The following is a 17,762-nucleotide window of genomic DNA, read 5'->3' on the forward strand; positions in this document are numbered from 1 at the left end:
TTAGATTAGATTGGATTAGAAAACTTTATTAATCCCCAGTGGGGAAACTCATTTGTCACCCAAAAACTCATACAGACGACACAGTCCACAGTACACAACACAGTACACAACACAGTACACAACAGACAGAAACACATTACAAAAGATAAATAACACCAGACAATGCAATATAAAACATGATCGACATCAGAAAGATAAAAACCTCTAAAGGTGTTCATTAAAAAATCGGACTGATGCTGGAACAAAAGACCTTCTTCGTAGTTCAGTAGAACACTGAGGCATCCTGAGCCTCTCACTAAATGAGCTTCAGAGTCCATTGAAGACACCGTGTAGTGGATGGCCTTCAAACAAGACAATTCTTTTTAACTTGGCCCTTGTTCGCTTTTCAACAGTGACCTCCAGTGAGTCTGGGGTAAGGCCAATCACTGAGCCAGCCTTTTTGATCATCTTATTGATCCTGTTTTTATCATCCACAGTGATGCCGCCCCCCCCAGCAGAGCACAGCATAAAAAAGAACACTAGCCAAGATCCCCTGATCGAAAACATGAAGAAGCTTCCTGCTGATGTCAAAGGATCTCAGCTTCCTCAGGAAGAAGAGTCTGGACTGAGCCTTTTTAAAAACAGCATCAGTGTTCTTCTTCCAGTTTAATTTACTGTCCAGATAGTGTAATGGGAAATTACGTTGTAGTATAGAATTATGTTATAGTATAGATCGTAATACAGATATCTTGACCACGTATATAAGTTAGGTTATGTTATAGTGTCATGTGAAATGTTTAAAGAATGTAATACTCGATGTGAGGAAGTCAGGAGATGATTTTAATTAGTTTTGTATCCAGGTGTCTTGTTATCTGTTGAGACACTGTTTCTTTGTTGGTAAGACAGAGACACAGAGAGACCTTGACTAACAGACATCCTTTGTCTGAAATACTTTTACTCCCCTTTTGACGCATTATCTGAAGTTGTAAAGGCGTGAACCTTTGTATGCATAAATGATGTTGAATATTGCACTTCGAAGAAGGTTTCACGCAGTCTACTGAATACGTAGTTGCTGTGCTTTCTTCCCTCTTGCAAGAGAATAAACGGAAAAAGACAACTTTGAATCTTCTGATGACTTCATTATTGATTTGAGAACATAAACTCTCTCCTCCCGATTAACCTAGAAATTTTCCACCACAATAGACCCCGAGATATTTATACGACTGGACAATTTCTATCTGCTGACCTGCAATTGTCACTGGGGAGACCTCCTCCTTCTTCCTTCTGAAATCAATAACCAACTCTTTGGTCTTTCCAATATTTAGTTTTAAAAAATTGTCATCACACCAGCTGACAAAAGATTCAACCGCCCGTTTAGGCCAGGTCGTTGCCTCGGGTAAGTAGACCAACCAGAGCAGTGTCATCTGAGAACTTCTGGATGTTACAGGACACATAGCTCTGCCTGTAGTCAGCTGTATAAAGTGAGAATAAAAAGGGGGATAAAACTGTTCCCTGTGGAGCTCCAGTTTTAGTTAAGATAGTGTCAGACCGTTTTTTAGCTAAAAGGTGCGGTTGGATTGTATTAAAAGCACTAGAAAAGTCAAAGAACATGATCCTAACAGAGCTGGCAGTTGTTGCAAGATGACTATAAATACTGTGGAGCATAAAAAGTAGTGCATCATCTACACCTACACCCTTCCTGTATGCAAACTGCAGAGGATCTTGGAAGACTGAAACCTGTCTACTCAGGTGACCCAGGACAACCCTTTCAAAACATTTCATTATGTGCGACGTCAGGGCTATAGGTCTGAGGTTAGTAAGACTATGACTCCTCACACTGTTTTTCTTTGGGATTGGGACTAAACAAGATGTTTTCCACATTACTAGAATTTTTGATGAAGACAGAGACAAGGAAAAGTGAAGGACTGAGCACAGCTGGTCAGAACAGACGTTAAGGGTGAGTGGATGGACACCGTCAGGGCCTGCTGCCTTGTTAACCTTAAGGCGCTTTAGCTGCTGTCGAACCTCCTCAACATTTAGTACAATAGCTGGGCTACAGTCCTCAGGACTACTCAGTGCAAGAGAAGAAAGGACGCTCTCGTGAGATGCAGAGAAATCAAATTCATCAAACCTGGCAAAGAACTGGTTTGCTTCATTTACATTGATCCCAGCACCAGGGACGCTGGGAGAGCTGGTCCCATAACCAGTAATAGATTTCATGCCATTCCAGAGGCCCCTTGTGTTGCTATTGGACATCTGTCCTTCAACCCTTTCCTTATATTTACGCTTACCCTGTTTGATTATTGCTTTTAATTCCTTTTGGGCAGTTTTAATCATGTCGTTGTCGCCACTGAGAAAAGCAGTTTTCTTCCTATTAATAGCAGCTTTGATCTCCTTTGTCACCCAAGGTTTGTTATTAGGGAACGTCTTTATTTGTTTGCAGCAAATATTGTTTATTTGTTCTCCATCAGGATAGGCGTGGAACCTCTGCCACTTCTTCATTTTCCTGTTCATCCCCTGACACACATGTAAACAAACACAGCTACACACACACACACACACACACACACACACACACACACACACATTACTCTGCTGACCAGGGGCGTTTCTAGGATTCAAAGACAGGGGGGGGCTTAGCCCCAAGGGGAGAGGCATGTTTGCGCGCGCAGTGTGCGGAAATTTTTTTTGGGGCCCATTTGGGGCCGTGGATATCCATTGTTTCAGACAGTTCATAGATTGGTTCAATCAGAAAGAGTGTGATTTTGCTCTGTAGTTTTGCTTGCATTCAGTATATGATAACACAAGAGACCTAATTTCAGGGTCATTGTGAGATTTGACAACACAAATATGAACTTTTCTCAAATAAAGAGAGAAATAATTGTCCTGCTTGTAAAGGAAAGACGGATAAACTAGCTTTCATATCCGCGTCACTCCCAAATCCTAATTCTTAAAGGGACCGCACACAATGGATGGAGAATGGACCTGACAGTGTCAACTTTATATCGTTAAGTTTGATGATAGGCTGTTGGATTGTAATTTGAAGGGGGAGAAAACATACAAACCAGAACGCACACACATACTGTATGTAGCATGTTAGAGTTATAAATAACTTGTCCATGTGAGAAACAATAGTTTAATTTAATGGCATCACCAAAAAAAAAAAAAACATTTCAATTTTTTTTTTTTTATTAAAGCCATATTATTTGGGGGGGCTGAAGAACATTTTAGGGGGGCTTCAGCCCCCCTAAAATAGGCCTAACGACGCCCCTGCTGCTGACTATGACTGTAAATTTCCCCACTGCGGGACTAATAACAGATTATTTTATCTTATCTTATTTTATCTTATGACTACCCTAACTGCCCGATTGCTCCCATTATATGTTCCTGTGTCCATTTCTGTAATTGTCAGTAGATAATAAACTAAAAACATTAACTATGATCATAATTATCATCTCCACCCTATAGCAGGATATTGCCTGAACATAAATGTCGTAACTGTACAATGTTGCCCTGAGGCAACGAACAAAAGAAACACAATTTTCGTATATAAATAAAAACAAAATAAGTCTTTAGACAATCAAATATACTTCTTTACATTCTAATGTGCATCCATACATTTTGTTATATAATATATTTTAATTTAGTTTTTTTTATTGGTGGCACTGTGTCCTGTGCAGCTTTGCTTCACTCCCAAACAAAAGGTCACACCCACTTCAGCCCCTCATTTCACCGGACACAGACATGTCTGGGGATAGTATATACTTTTTTCAAGTTAAAAACAACTAAAAGGGAGGTGCGAGGTCCAAAAAGGTATAGTTTTACTTGCTATCATATAGTTTTACACTGTGGTATTGTTAAAGGTTGTGAGTATACTTCTTGATTAATACTGAGACCAAGAACAAGAATAACAATAAGAAAACAAAATAGAAAACTTAAAAATCCTTCTTATCAACTGGATGTTTTCTAGCTTAAACCCAAAGTCAGTAGCTCCCCTCTGTGTTTAGTATTTAATTAGTACAGAACATTTGACTGTTTCCAACACAAACACTCTAAATGGACCCCTGTTTAGTTCTTGATGCACATATATGCAGAGTCACAACTGACTATGATGAGAAGAACAACACAAAGAAAATACAACCACATTCAAGAGACATGGGAAACACTACTTAAAGTAAGCAGGATCACAAGCTTGTTAAAGCATAGTCGACAAAAGTGTGTTGTAAATTATTGTATTACTGCAAAGCAGGCCATATTGGATTACCGGAAGCATAAAACAGCCTGACTACAGTCCCCTCTCTCTGTGAAGTCTCCTGCACTCTCACAGCAGAGTGTTTATACTATCACTTCCCATCTGACCTGCATACCTTCCATTTTAAAGATCCACCTGCAAAAGATTGAGGCCATTTTAAAGGTCTGGTGACAACATAACATAACATCACATAACATGTGCCCACACACATAGAAGACAGACAGATACTGGAGATACTGACACAACAAATCTAGTTACTATGCTCCTGCGTCATTTGTTTCTGAACATTTCATGTAACGCATAAGATATGATAACAATGGGAACGCAGAATTCATGACCTAAAATTAAACTGGGAGATTGAGATGAACAGAATGTGCCTTATTATCAGACAAATGAAAACAACAGACTGTATCATCCAGGATAACGGCCAGTTTAAAAGTTGTAAATGAACAATAATTGACAGCATACAGGATTATGTTTGAACTAGACCATCGGCTAAATATTTTTCGTAAGCTGCACAGAATCATTGACAAGGCAGACAGCTAGATTTACTTACTAACTTAAAAAAATAAAAAATGATGGTATACATTCCTAAATATATAAAATGACTATTGTATTCATAGGCCTTCATTTAAAAATGGATACCATAAAGGACAATAAAGTCTTTAGTGGCCTCAAACATGACCAGTTCTTCAGATAGACTTTAAGACATGTAGACTTGTGGGGCATGTATGTAGAACAATATTATGATGATCTATCCTTGTTTTTTGTTACACCTCTAATTATACTATCAACACAGCAGGCAGAGAACCGACAATTCCACGTGCCAGCTACATTAGCGGTTAACCAATCAGGAGCGAGACTGACGCACATTTAAAGAAAAGGAAACCGGAGTGAGCAGTAAGGTAAAAAAGGAGAGCAGTACTGCTGTCAGTGACCGTCTACTTTGTGAAAGTTTTGTCTCTCGGCTAGGATGTGTCATTAGCGCGCTGGCTTCACGTAAATGGCTTAAAAACGATCCTGTCTATTTATAACTCTGGAGACTTTTTGTCCTTTGACGGTTGAACAAGTTGGGGTTTAAGTCGTCACCAAGTAGCGCTAGAAATGCATTTACTTGGCATTTTGGTGCTGATGTTTTGCGACTTATCACTGAGTGTTCCTGTTCCAGTAGGTAAGAAGCTTGTCTCTTTGCATTGTATTGCTTTCCTGTGTAGCTAATAGATCACATTAAGAAATCATAATTGCACACAAGCCTGAAAACACGGATTGTTAACCCAAAACTGGTTAATGTAATCATAACGTTACGTCAGTTAGCCTTCACAAGCACGTAACGTTGCCCGTGGCAGCCTAACGTACAGTAGACTGGCTGTTCATACAAGCGAGTCGTTTCGCTTTTCCTCCTCTGCTTTTCGCAGGGTAGAAGTTTATTGCGCAGCTGACTTAGTTTATAACTGCACCGTCAATACAATAGCCTTGCAATACATATTGTCTTAGGGCTCGGTCTTTGTTGACACTGTCGTAATGAGTTGTTAGTTTCGCTCTGTGGTTATTTATGAGGCAGTAGTGAGTTATTGTGTTGTATTGGACGAAATTAAAATGAAGGTCTCTAGTTTATCATCCACCTCTACCCTTTAATATATACATATTATTGGAAACTCCTCCAAAAATAACGACTTCACAGTTAAATCAACCCCAGTCTGACAGTGTTGATAAAAACTTCAACGATAAAAGAAAAGGTGTACACAATAAAGCTGGTGACGCAGTGTGCACTACTTCCACTGCAAATGCATTGACTATACATTGCAGAGTAATGGACCTGGTGCCACTTAAAACGTTACAATACTGAAATTAATTTCTGTGAAAGCATTCATAATTTAAAGGAACATTCATGTTTTTTTCACAGTTATAATCTATTTATATTTTGCAAAGTAAAATGTCCATAAAGGACTCATTTCTGACATTTGAGTATTTTCTGCACAAGTTCCATTTTAGCCTATTTTGCATCTCCGGTTTCATTACATGAAAACATTCCCACGGGGACTTAAAGCCTACTGTAACATTTGGAGTCCACCTTCTTTTTTTTTTTTTTTTTTTTTTTTTTTTTTACTGTTTTGCTGTTAAATGTATGCATGTTGGTTGCCCTTCCATTAGATACCATCATAGTGCAGGTCCAGCAGCGGGGAGTGGTGGGTGCTCAGCAGGTTGTGGAGCAGGTCCTTCTCAATGGGTTCTCTCTTACTGGCAAAAGCCAGGAAGTTGACAGCATCATCCAAATGATGTCGGCTGATGCACTCCTTCCAACTCTTATCGCTTTCAACCAGACTTCAGTCATGAGTAAGAAAATCATCATGAACTAGTAATAAATATAACGACTGTAGAAATGGACATAATCAAAAGCTCACCTCAGATCTGATGTCCCGGTCAGTCCAATGTTGTGCATGTTAACAGCCTTTTTCTTCCTCCCTAGGAAACCACACTGTCCTTCGTTCTCGTGAATGCATACTGGAGGGGTCTCAGCTGCACTGGGCCGACCGGGTGTTCTATGATGGGAAGGTCTATCTGAATCTGGACAACACCGACACGTGGACGGCCCACGTACCAGAAGCGCTGGCTTTCAAAGCGATGTGGGACCAGGAAGAGCAGCGCACAAAGACGGAGGGGACCCACCTTCAGGAGCGGTGCATCAAGCTGATGAGAGAGCTGATGCTTTCAGAGGAGCAGTCAGGTTTGTATCCGTACTTGCTTTTGAGAGCGCATTTTGTAACTATCATCAAATGTGTCAAACCTAATGACTGCATGTTACCCACAAAATATGTCTTTTTGAAATAACCACATTGTTGATACTGCAGTGTTGGGCTGTGGGCCAGATTTTAACTTAACCTTTTTTAACTTAACAATACCTAAAATGGTGTATTGGAGCAAACATCGTGGTGCAAAGTAATGAATTGTATCAATAAGAATAATATACAGTAATTTCCCCCCCCTAATGGCATTTGGATTTTAGCCCTTACTTGATTCTCTTTTGGAAAAACTTTTTCATTAAGTGCAGAAGTTGTAGCATTAATAGAAACTAAATGATTTTTGCAATAAATGCACTCTGACTGTGACATGAATGATCAGGTGCAACTTCATTGTAAGGCGGGACCCATTCTACATTATTCATTCATTCACTGTTATTGCCACTACACTGTAATTGATAATAGATAGAAACAATCACATTATTGGATAATGCCTTTTCTGGGTCTGTAGCTGTACCTACCTCATAGTTCTAGTTGGAAATCAGTGTTAAAAAAAGCCTGAATGCCGCTGGTGGTGGAGGCAGCTGACGCCAAATGACTAAGTCATATGACCCAATGGGCCTCATCGAGCTACATTCTCTTAAATGTCTCTTACATTTTCTCTTAACTTTCTGTTTAGAGACTCCACTCCAGATGCACCAAACGTTCTTAGCCATCCAAACCTGCTCGTACCCAGGTGTGCCGAATAATGAATCGGCACACCTGATTCATTATTGGCGTAGGTGATGCCCCTTAAACACTAATAGGGCAGATGTCGTGCAAATACTCTGGCACATGTCAAAGAAATGGAGAGATGCCACAAATAATGGCTGGAAGAAGAAATTAATTGAGGTACTGTTAGCTAGGTAAACATGATTTTCCAGAGCGTCAAGACTGACCTTACAGGAAAATCAAGGCGTGGATGACCAAAGCATCTAAGAGCAGTATGTCAGCTATTCAGTAGCTGAATGCCAGAATATCATCCAAGGCTTTTGGGTTGATCTTAGTTGGGATCATTGGACCAATAGAATTTGTTTATCTCACAAATTTAATAATAATTATATTTACTCTTAAACATAAAATAACCTAAATTTGATTTTATGATATTCATGCATTTTTTCTTTTTTTTTTTTTTTTTTTTTTTTTTTTTTTTTTTTTTTTTTTTTTTAAATGTTCCTCTAATTCAAACCGTTTCCTTGTGTTGGACAAACAATTTGTGGACTGTGAAAACAAGATGTTTTTTTTTCTTATATTTGAATAAGTGCTCTCGACCAAAATAGAGCAAAAATACAAAAACGTTGGTGAATCCCAGAAATATATGGTACTAACAAAATATCAACATCGTGGATGCAAACCAAAATAAGAGGAAATTAGTTTCTGTATTTCTTCCTGCACGAGGCCCATTTCTATGCTACAAGATGAAAGGGTTACACAAAAGTGAAAGTGATTGTTTGTCCCTGTGATTGCGAAAGTCCCCCTCCATTTACAGAGGCCAGTTTGTTGGCATGCAGTCGGGTTACAATTGCATTTGTTTTTCTAGTTCCAGGGTTTTCTTTGCCTCGGCTACTGATGGCAATCTTGACGCTCGTGGCATTTGCAGGATTTGTCACAATCAGCCTCCTCCTCACCAAAAAGCAGGGTCAGTGTGTATATACATGAGTTTCACTTTCCATTTGGATAATAATAAAACAAGTTGCATAGCCTTTTAAGAACAGCTACACACTCGGAAGCAGCCTTCATGATACAGCGAAATGTAGCAGAATGCAGTCTTGAGTGCTGCATATTGTCGGCAAACAGCCGGAGCTATCTAATCTTTACATCTGCTTTTAATTTAAAACCTCATTCCCTCCGTAAATACCCTCATATACTCGGCTACATTTTGAAACTTCTCTCCTGTCACATGATTTTTGCTATGGAGTCTCACGCTCACAGGGACATATAAAGCATAGTCATGTGCTTTGTCTTTCTCACACTCTCCCTAGGTTTGAGGCACCCAGGAGGTAAGACAAACAATCCCTATGTTTTCTCTTTAGTCACTGGAGACTTCTCACTTAACATAATTGGGGGGGAGTGATTGATAAGAGTTTAATATTAAATGAACTCAAAACCACAAACCCTGTGGATAGGCATGTTCGTGTCATTTATCCATTTTGATTCCTTCCGTGATACCTGTTCAGTATGACTCACTTTTATTATGACTGCAATTGTCAGGTCAGCATGTGACACAGGGATTAAAAGTTGAGTGAGCATGCACAGCTCAATATGTTACTGCAGCTTTTTATTCTTTAATTTTTTCCGAATTTCAGCCTAATCTGTGCCGTTTGATTTCCTTGCAGGTGTTATCGGCTCAATTATACATTACCCTAAAGACATGACTGAAACGGCTGCAGACATAAAAGGCGGCGGTTACAGCACCTTAGCTGAGAGCTGTTGAACAGGGTCACGTTTGAGCTTTCTACTCCATTTCTCCTGTTGAATTTCCACTTACTGATTTAGCACTATGGGCAGTGTTGCCCAATCAATGCAACCAAGCTTTTGCTACAGCACCAACAGCCACCGTTTGTGACGCGTGTGGTCTGGATTCCAGACTGCATTATTTAATGCACTTTAATGCCTCTATCACATATTGCATATACTGTTTAACTTAATTATTTAATACGCACCAAGACAACATGTAAACATGTTCACTGTCTGCAGCAATGTACAAACAAGCTTCTTCTTGCACAACTAATAACTTTAAGGGCAGACGGATAATATTGTCTGGACTAAGCTTTTCAATGAAACAACATATGTGATAAAATATACAATGAAAATGTTCAATTTCAGGTGTGTACCGTATCTAATGCACGTTAAGACAGAGAATGTCACAAATTGTCTTACAGTCTGTAGATAAAGCCCTGCTGAACTCAAGTGTTTTGTTGTGCCACTGATAAACCAATCGCACTGAACTCTGCCAAACACTGAATGGACTCCTCCAAGTGTGTCCAGTTATCCAAAGAGTTGGACCGTGCTGCTTTTGGTTTGAGATGCCATCCTTATGGCTCTCATATTTCTTTGTGATACTGTCTAGATGATTTAACCTATTATTTGCTCATGTGAAATTTTAATAAAATATATGATTAAAGATACTTTTATGGTAGGATAATGTATATCGTCTCTATAGACTCTCTGTCAGGTCACCTTAATGCTGATTTAATCCAGAATGAACTATTTCCCCCTTTTATTTTTAGCCGATTTAGGGATGGTTTGGGCATCGCCTCTCACACATCTAATTAAAAGTAATATTTAAAATGAAGCCTTTATACAAACTGTGCAACGCTTTTTTCTGCCTTATAGAAGACTTAGGAGATGGTGTAGTGGCCGTTTGACCATTCTCCAACTTTCTTTTTTTTGCATTACGCAGCCATCAACAAACATATGCCTGCATGATACACTATTCAAATATCCAGAAGCTATTAACACAAACTGTTGTATGAGCGTAAGTTATTATAAAATGTATATAATGTCACGACAACATAAGCATTGGACCAGATATGGATATGTGCAAGTGGCCTGTTATGACTTATAGCAACAGGAAAAGAGTAGGATATTTACTTTACGTCTCATCAATGATCAGAGTTTCAAACATGACTAACAAGTTTGTGTAATGGTTTAATGAGTGTTTAACATTTGGTATTCATTTCCATAATTAGTGTTCAAAGTATACACGCAACCTTTTTTGTAACAGTCAAAAAGAGCTGTATGTAGGCTGCCTCTTATTGTTGTCATGCTTTTCTAGCATATATAGTCCTTCCAGACAATACATTAAGGACCAGACATGGTTAAATCAGAGGCAGAATGTTTCTTTTGATGTCAAAATTGGTCTCTATAAGAATGTAGTGCTCATTAAGAGCGATTCATTTCAACAAACCAGATTTAACATGTTGACAGAAGTTTCGTGGGAGACCACTGAGAATAAATGCTGTCAATCTGATTTATTTTATTTTCAGCAATTTCTGCTTCCTTGTTGCTGAAAAGTGGTTCTTTATTCACACAGTAGTCTGTTAATATGTTATTGTATGCATCTTCAAGTCTGTGTATTATTCTCTATGTATTAGTAAAGTATTCTGAGTGTATTGATTCAAATAAAAGAAACATAACTGTAGTTGTATCTTCTGGAGTTTTGATACTTTGCCTTTCAAGCACACCATCCATTATGCATGAGGTAGAATTAACAACTAATAGATCAATAATTTAATCTCATTAATAGGCATACACTTAGCTTCAAACCAAAGAGCAGAGAAACAAATGCTTGATTTGTGTTGATAACGTCTCTGATTTTAGCATTACTAAGACATGAACATAGTTTTAACTATATTCAATTATCCCTCATGCTTGACATATAAAAATCGATTTTTATTTAGATGGTTGAATATGGTGAATATACATGTAGGTTACAGTACTTCTACTAATATAATATGAAACAGAAGATTGTGTTTTTTTTACACTAATAAGGGATGTTCATTATGGCTCTTTTTAAATATTTCTTACAGTGCTTAATATAGGCTACAGTATGCACCACCAACCAATGTTATATTGCAGATATGCATTTAAAGATATTCCGGTATAAATCAGTCTTCTACTATAATAGAATAGAATATTAATACTTGATTGGTTAATATTAATAATACGTTTGGCATTCAACTCCATTTGAAAGGTTAATTGGATCTTTTGGATACTTCTTTTAATCATACTGTGAAATATAAGAATAATCCAGGCTCAATTGTAGGTGTCCTGCTGTAATCTCAGTGACATATATGTATTACAGCACCCTTTGTGATTCAAACATTGGTGTCATTTTCCTTCAAATACAATTCTCAACCTGCAAATAATTAAATAACAGACATTTGATAGCTGACATTTAAAGTGAAGCAACCTTCACTCGGTCGTTCGTCAGAAAATCTACATTTAAATAGAGTTTCTCTGTTTTTATTGTTTTCATATCACACAAACCCAATATCATGTTCCTGCCGACAGATGGCGCGATATTTTTGTGGCTGAGGAGGCCGTTTCCTGTCAGGACGTTTCCTCCACCAATCACAGAAACGCATTTGTAAATGTTACTATAACAATGCCTGGCGATAACGGCAGCTCCTTGAACGAACCAATAGCAGCAGCGCTTTCTGGGATTTAAACCGTGTGGCGTCATCGTCACGAAATTCAAAATTGAGAACGAGACGCCAGAGAAAGGCCAGTGTTGCTCTAGAGTGTTCCACGTTTTCTTGAAGAGGTGAGATTAGTGTGTTTATTCTGAGGTTGTAAAAGTTCCACTGTGGACGTTAAATTAACTCTTAAAGCGCGTCATGTCATTGAAGTTAATGCTAACCTGTGTTCGTTTACTTTTGTTTAGCTAGTGAGCCATGTTTAACCGCAGTCGTTGTACCTGACTGTCAGCTAATGCAAACATGTTTAGCGGATGTTAAACGGCTGCTTTGTCTTAATTCTCGTTCAAATGAAATGGCGTTTTCTCCTACCAGCCGCTGAAGTAACGTTAGTGCTAAGGTTAACGTTACTTCTGAGCTCCTAGCATTAGCATTGCATGCCTCGCCTATATAGCAAACGGACCTAGAACTAGCTCAATAGCCGGTTAACTTAGTGTTGCACATCAGATGAGCGCTTATTTTGTATTTATTTGCCCTGATGTATTACAGGTAGTGTGAAAACCTGGATAAAATGGCGCAGTTTGGGTTTGAGAACGACATCCACAGTATCTTGAAGCTGGACATGCCCATCACAAACGGTCCCATGGCGAGGTGGCAGAGGAAGGCCGGCTCATCAAACGCATCGGCCCCGAACGGGTTGTCGCCTGGCAAATCTGCCAATGTGTCCCTCAGCTCATCAAAAACGCCGAGCAAAACACCAGGTAATGTGTGCAGCTATATTCATGCAACGTAAGACTTAACAAAGCTCTGTATTGTTAGTTTCATTTCTGCAAATGTTAACCCACAGAGTATTTATTTATTTTTTGTGTCATAGGCAAAAACAAAAAAGTAACACCCTCTAAGATGGGGGGCGACCGCTTCATTCCCACCAGAAACGGCAAACAAATGGATGTGGCAAGTTTCCTGCTCACTAAGGAGAACGAGCCTGTGGACGCAAACAATACAACGTTAACGTCGGTAAGTTATCATTTTGAATCCATTTCCTTATCAGCCTTTACTTGATGAATGCTTTTATTGATCTAGGGTTTATGTCTTTAAAGGAAAACCAGAAGGCCTGGTCCATGTCCTTAAATGGATACAACATTGAAGACGCAAAGATCCTGCACCTTGGAGGGAAACCACTGAATGCTCCAGAAGGTAAGGATGTTTGTGTGTCAACATGTTACTTGACAAGAATAAAATACAGAAAGTAAAAAAAAATTTTTTATTTTTTTATTTTATTTACAGGTTATCAAAACAACTTGAAAGTGCTCTACAGTCAGGGCGCCACTCCTGCCTCTGTCAAAAAGACGAGATACATATCTTCGACTCCTGACAGAATCTTGGATGCTCCTGAGCTTCGAAATGATTTCTGTAAGTTTGAATCTTGGGAGGTTTTCCTAAAAACCATTCGTGCATGTTGGTATTTAATTCTGTGACGACGGCAATGTATGCGTAACCTTTCACATTTTAGATTCACCGCGATCCACTGAGGGTGGACATCGATCACTACATTAGTCTTTAAACTAAATATAAAGATTTTGTACATAAATATTTGAGCTTTATGTAAAAAGACAAGCATTCATTTGCCCCCCCCCCTTTTTTCTCCCAGATTTAAATCTGCTTGACTGGAGCAGTCGAAATGTTCTCGCTGTTGCTCTTCATAACAGTGTTTACCTGTTGGATGCCACCCAAGGAGATGTCACTCTTCTCATGAAGTTGGAGCACGAGGAGGACTACATCTGCTCACTGTCCTGGACCAAAGAGGGAGCCTACCTAGCTATCGGCACCAGCGACTGCAAAATTCAGGTCAGTGTTTGCTGTTGGACATACTACTTTAGTTCACAAAGGGTACATCCAAAGTCTTTTGTCATTTCCTCCCTTGAACCGTGCGAAAGCTCTTATTTCTGCTCTGAGGAGCTAGGAGGGAACTCTGAGGCACCATGAGCGAGGATGCAGGAGAACAGCCTTCCAGGAAGCGTTTTAACGGCTGACACGCCCCCTTATTGTTCATAAGTTATGTGATTGGATGCTGTAGCTGATCGGACTGATCAGATTTTTCTAAAAATCACTTAAGTTTCGTACCAGACAGATCAGAAATTAAACTCTGTTTTTATATTTCATTAGTTTTCTGATTCACCATCTGGTTTAAATGTGTTCATTGTAGACTGAACAACTAAAGGACCACAAACAACTTTCATCATTTATAAGAAAGATTTGTAATTTTTATTATGGATATAATTTAAGTCGGAGACAAAACACATTTTACATCATTTATCATCATTCCATCCAGTCACGTGAGGCGGATCATTCAGAAACGGAACACAGTATAAATACTAATGCAGTTTGTTAGAGAGGTAACCGGCTACAGAGAGAAAACACCTCTACTCTGGCAGTGATGACTGTTATTATTAGTTACTATTAAGTACAATGATCATGTGAGCAGACACAAACTCTGTCAAAAGTCTCTCCAGCTGTTAAAGCCGACTGACTGCTGATCCAGCTGTGATCAGTGGCCACAATCATCAGAAAAGGACGTCTCTTCACTTGGCGCTTCAGAGGAAAGCACGTCTCAATTCGCTTCAAACGTATTTCCTTGCGTCTCTCCATCCATCCCTGGTGGGAGGGACTAAGATGCAAGGAAAAGATGCAAGTGAGGGAAATGGGGATGCAGAAAGATTTGGGACGTACCCAAGGACACATGGCAATCAAAGAACTGCTTCCTATCAAGTTTTTAATGGAAAGTTGTTGGGGTTTTTTTTTTTTTTTTTTTTTTTTTTGTATTCTTAGTTGTGGGACGTTTACAACCAGAAGCATCTACGCAGCATGACCAGCCATACATCTAGAGTTGTTAGCCTGAGCTGGAATGACCATGTTCTCTCCAGGTACAGTAGTTTCTTCTTTTCTGATAGAACAGACCAAAACCTGCATTTCCATTGGTGCGAGTGTTTTTTGGACTCAAATATAATGTTTCTCCCCCTCCCTAGCGGTTCGAGATCAGGACACATTCACCATCATGATGTGAGGGTGGCAGACCACCACATCTTCACACTCACTGGTCACTCACAGGAGGTGTGTGGGCTGAAGTGGTCCCCTGATGGGCGATACCTAGCCAGTGGAGGCAATGACAACATGGTGTATGTATGGCCCCGTGTGCAGGAGGGCACCGCCAGCCAGTCGGTCCGCTCCTGGAGTGAACATCAAGGAGCTGTTAAGGCGAGTGGCTTCATACCTGCACCAGCAGACGGACTTTGTTTGAGCAATTTGCCAAACATGCAAGACAAGATTTTTCCTGATTGTTTAACACTACTTTTTTTTTTTTTTTTTTTTTACGTTTTTAAACTGTCAGGATAAAGCGTTTAATACAGTTTGTCATTCATTTTTCTACCCTAGACTTGTGTAAAGCTTGCAACTTACCTTTGGATGTGCTTATCACTCTAGGCTTTGGCCTGGTGTCCGTGGCAGCCAAACATCCTCGCATCTGGAGGTGGCACCAGTGACCGTCACATCCGCATCTGGAATGTAAACAGTGGCTCCTGCATCAGTTCACTTGACACTCAGTCCCAGGTACCTCCACACTGATGGACCCTTGGTTTCAAATGGTTATTCAAAGTGGTGGGGGGGGGAAAGAAGAGTACTGACATTTTGAGAATTAGCAACATGGGTCTTTTCTCAAATCACACACTTTCTTTTCAGATCTCGTCCCTGGTGTTTGCACCCAACTACAAGGAGTTGGTCTCTGCCCATGGATATGCCCACAACAATGTAGTTATCTGGAAGTACCCCGCTCTCACCAGGGTTGCAGAGCTTAATGGTAAGTTGTTTTTTCTGGACTGGATCGGCTCTGTACTTGTTCACGCTTAACTTTTTAAAAGAAACATCCAGTGAACTGGAAGCTGCTGCACTTGATGCTTTCTGCTGGTCTAACCCTTTCAATGCGTGTGTTCTTCTAGGCCACGAGGACAGAGTTCTCAGTTTGCTCCTGAGCCCCGACTGCTCTACTGTCGCGACCGTTGCTGGGGACGAGACTATCCGTCTGTGGAAGAGCTTTGAGATGGATCCTGCTAAGAAGGCCAAAGAGAGGCTGGTCAAATCAACTAGCGGGGTCATTCATCAGTCAATCAGATAATTTGCCTTGTCTTGATTTTTGAAGGCTTTTTTGGTCTCTGCTTATGTGCGAATGTTTTATTTAATCTACAATAAAGATATCTACCCAGTATTTTAGCTGTGACTGGAAACTTGCTGCTCCTATTGGCGCTGTAATGGGTTTTTGGTCTTGATTGTTTTATACAGGTCTGCTAATGTAGTAAAGTACAAGTGTTGGTTTTTTTAAGCAATGTATTTATGGCCTTCACTTAGCTTTGATGTTATCAGAATGCATTGTATACAGTAGACTGGGTTATAAATAAATGGTTTGATTACCTGATGTGTTTCTGTCAGTTAATTGGCATGTGTTATATACTGCCTTGTTGCAAACTGTAGGGCATTTTTAAGAACATCAATTCTGAGTATTTACATAAATCTCTATCACCTGCCAAACTAACAAAAGAATAAAGAAATTGTTTTTATCCTCAAATCTAATAGGGCTGTTGCTGGTTTTAGGTTAACCTCATTGGCGGTCTGGGTCAATGTCACGTATGACTTAAACCTTTATTGCCGTTTCTGCAATTTAAAAGTTTTGTCTGAATCTGGTGGTAGTGTTTTCTTTAGATGTCGCTGTCTGAGATTTTACTTGAACCTGCAGATGTATTCTAACTGATTAGGTATTAACTAAACTAATCGGCTTTAATTCAATGGATAAAACAAATATATCACATTAACCGTTTAGGAATTGCTGCCATTTTTACACAGTCCCCCACATTTTCGGAGGCTCAAAAGTAATTGGACAAACTAGCATAATTGTGAATATAATTTTTAATACTTGGAGGAAAATCCTTTGCAGTCATGATTGCCTGAAGTCTGGCACCCGTAGACATCACCAAAAACTGAGTTTTCTGATGCTTTGCCAGGCCTCCTTCAGCTGCTGCCTGTTTGTGGGTCTTTCTGCCTTCAGTATTATCTTCAGAAAGTGAAAAGCCTGCTCACTTGGGTTTAGATCAGGTGACTCACTTCGCCAATTGAACAATATTCCATTTCTTTGACTTGAGAAGCTCTTGGGTTCTGTTCACATTATCTTTTGGGTCATAATCCATCTGCACTGTGAGGTGCCATCCAATCAGTTTAGTAGTATTGGGCTGAATCTGAGCAGATAGTTTAGCCCTAAACACCTCGGAACTCATCCTGCTGCTTCTATCAGCTGTGACATCACCAATAAACACCAGTGACCCAGTTCCATTGGCAGCCATTCATGCCCATCCATAGCACTGCCTCCATCATGTTAGACAGATGTAGTTTGTTTCAGATCATGAGCTGTTCCTTTCCTTCTCCACACTTTTCTTTTCCCATCATTCTGTTACAAGTTAATCTTGGTTTCATCTGTCCAAAGAATCTTTTTCAGAAACTGGTCGGTCTTTTTCAGATGTTTTCTGGCAAAGTCTAATCGGGCCTTCCTGTTCTTCAGTGTAACCAGTGGTT

At 39.6% G+C, this 17,762-nt stretch overlaps 2 protein-coding genes across 3 annotated transcripts; both read left to right on the top strand.

The window, feature by feature from the left end:
- Window positions 1-5,135: 5,135 nt before the first annotated feature.
- On the top strand, window positions 5,136-11,152 carry LOC116387799 (uncharacterized). The gene is made up of 6 exons (XM_031855186.1): window positions 5,136-5,402; window positions 6,383-6,565; window positions 6,699-6,956; window positions 8,549-8,647; window positions 8,991-9,008; window positions 9,345-11,152. The coding sequence occupies exons 1-6, from the start codon at window positions 5,336-5,338 to the stop codon at window positions 9,440-9,442; spliced, it is 723 nt and encodes a 240-aa protein (XP_031711046.1). The 5' UTR covers window positions 5,136-5,335; the 3' UTR covers window positions 9,443-11,152.
- Window positions 11,153-12,171: 1,019 nt separating this feature from the next.
- cdc20 (cell division cycle 20 homolog) lies at window positions 12,172-16,611 on the top strand. 2 transcript variants are annotated; one of them, XM_031855123.1, is made up of 11 exons: window positions 12,172-12,277; window positions 12,699-12,910; window positions 13,024-13,166; window positions 13,250-13,346; window positions 13,437-13,562; window positions 13,801-13,997; window positions 14,979-15,073; window positions 15,176-15,404; window positions 15,630-15,755; window positions 15,885-16,002; window positions 16,142-16,611. In XM_031855123.1, exons 2-11 carry the CDS (start codon window positions 12,721-12,723, stop codon window positions 16,315-16,317), a joined length of 1,497 nt encoding a protein of 498 aa, XP_031710983.1. In that variant the 5' UTR covers window positions 12,172-12,277; window positions 12,699-12,720; the 3' UTR covers window positions 16,318-16,611. The 2 variants fall into 2 exon arrangements, with proteins under 2 accessions (XP_031710983.1, XP_031710982.1); XM_031855122.1 differs by having other exon boundaries at window positions 14,979-15,404.
- The last annotated feature ends 1,151 nt before the right edge of the window (window positions 16,612-17,762 follow it).

The sequence above is a fragment of the Anarrhichthys ocellatus genome, unplaced genomic scaffold, assembly GCF_004355925.1.
Source record: "Anarrhichthys ocellatus isolate YVR2014 unplaced genomic scaffold, GSC_Weel_1.0 scaffold15, whole genome shotgun sequence".
NCBI classification, from domain to species: Eukaryota; Metazoa; Chordata; class Actinopteri; order Perciformes; family Anarhichadidae; genus Anarrhichthys; species Anarrhichthys ocellatus.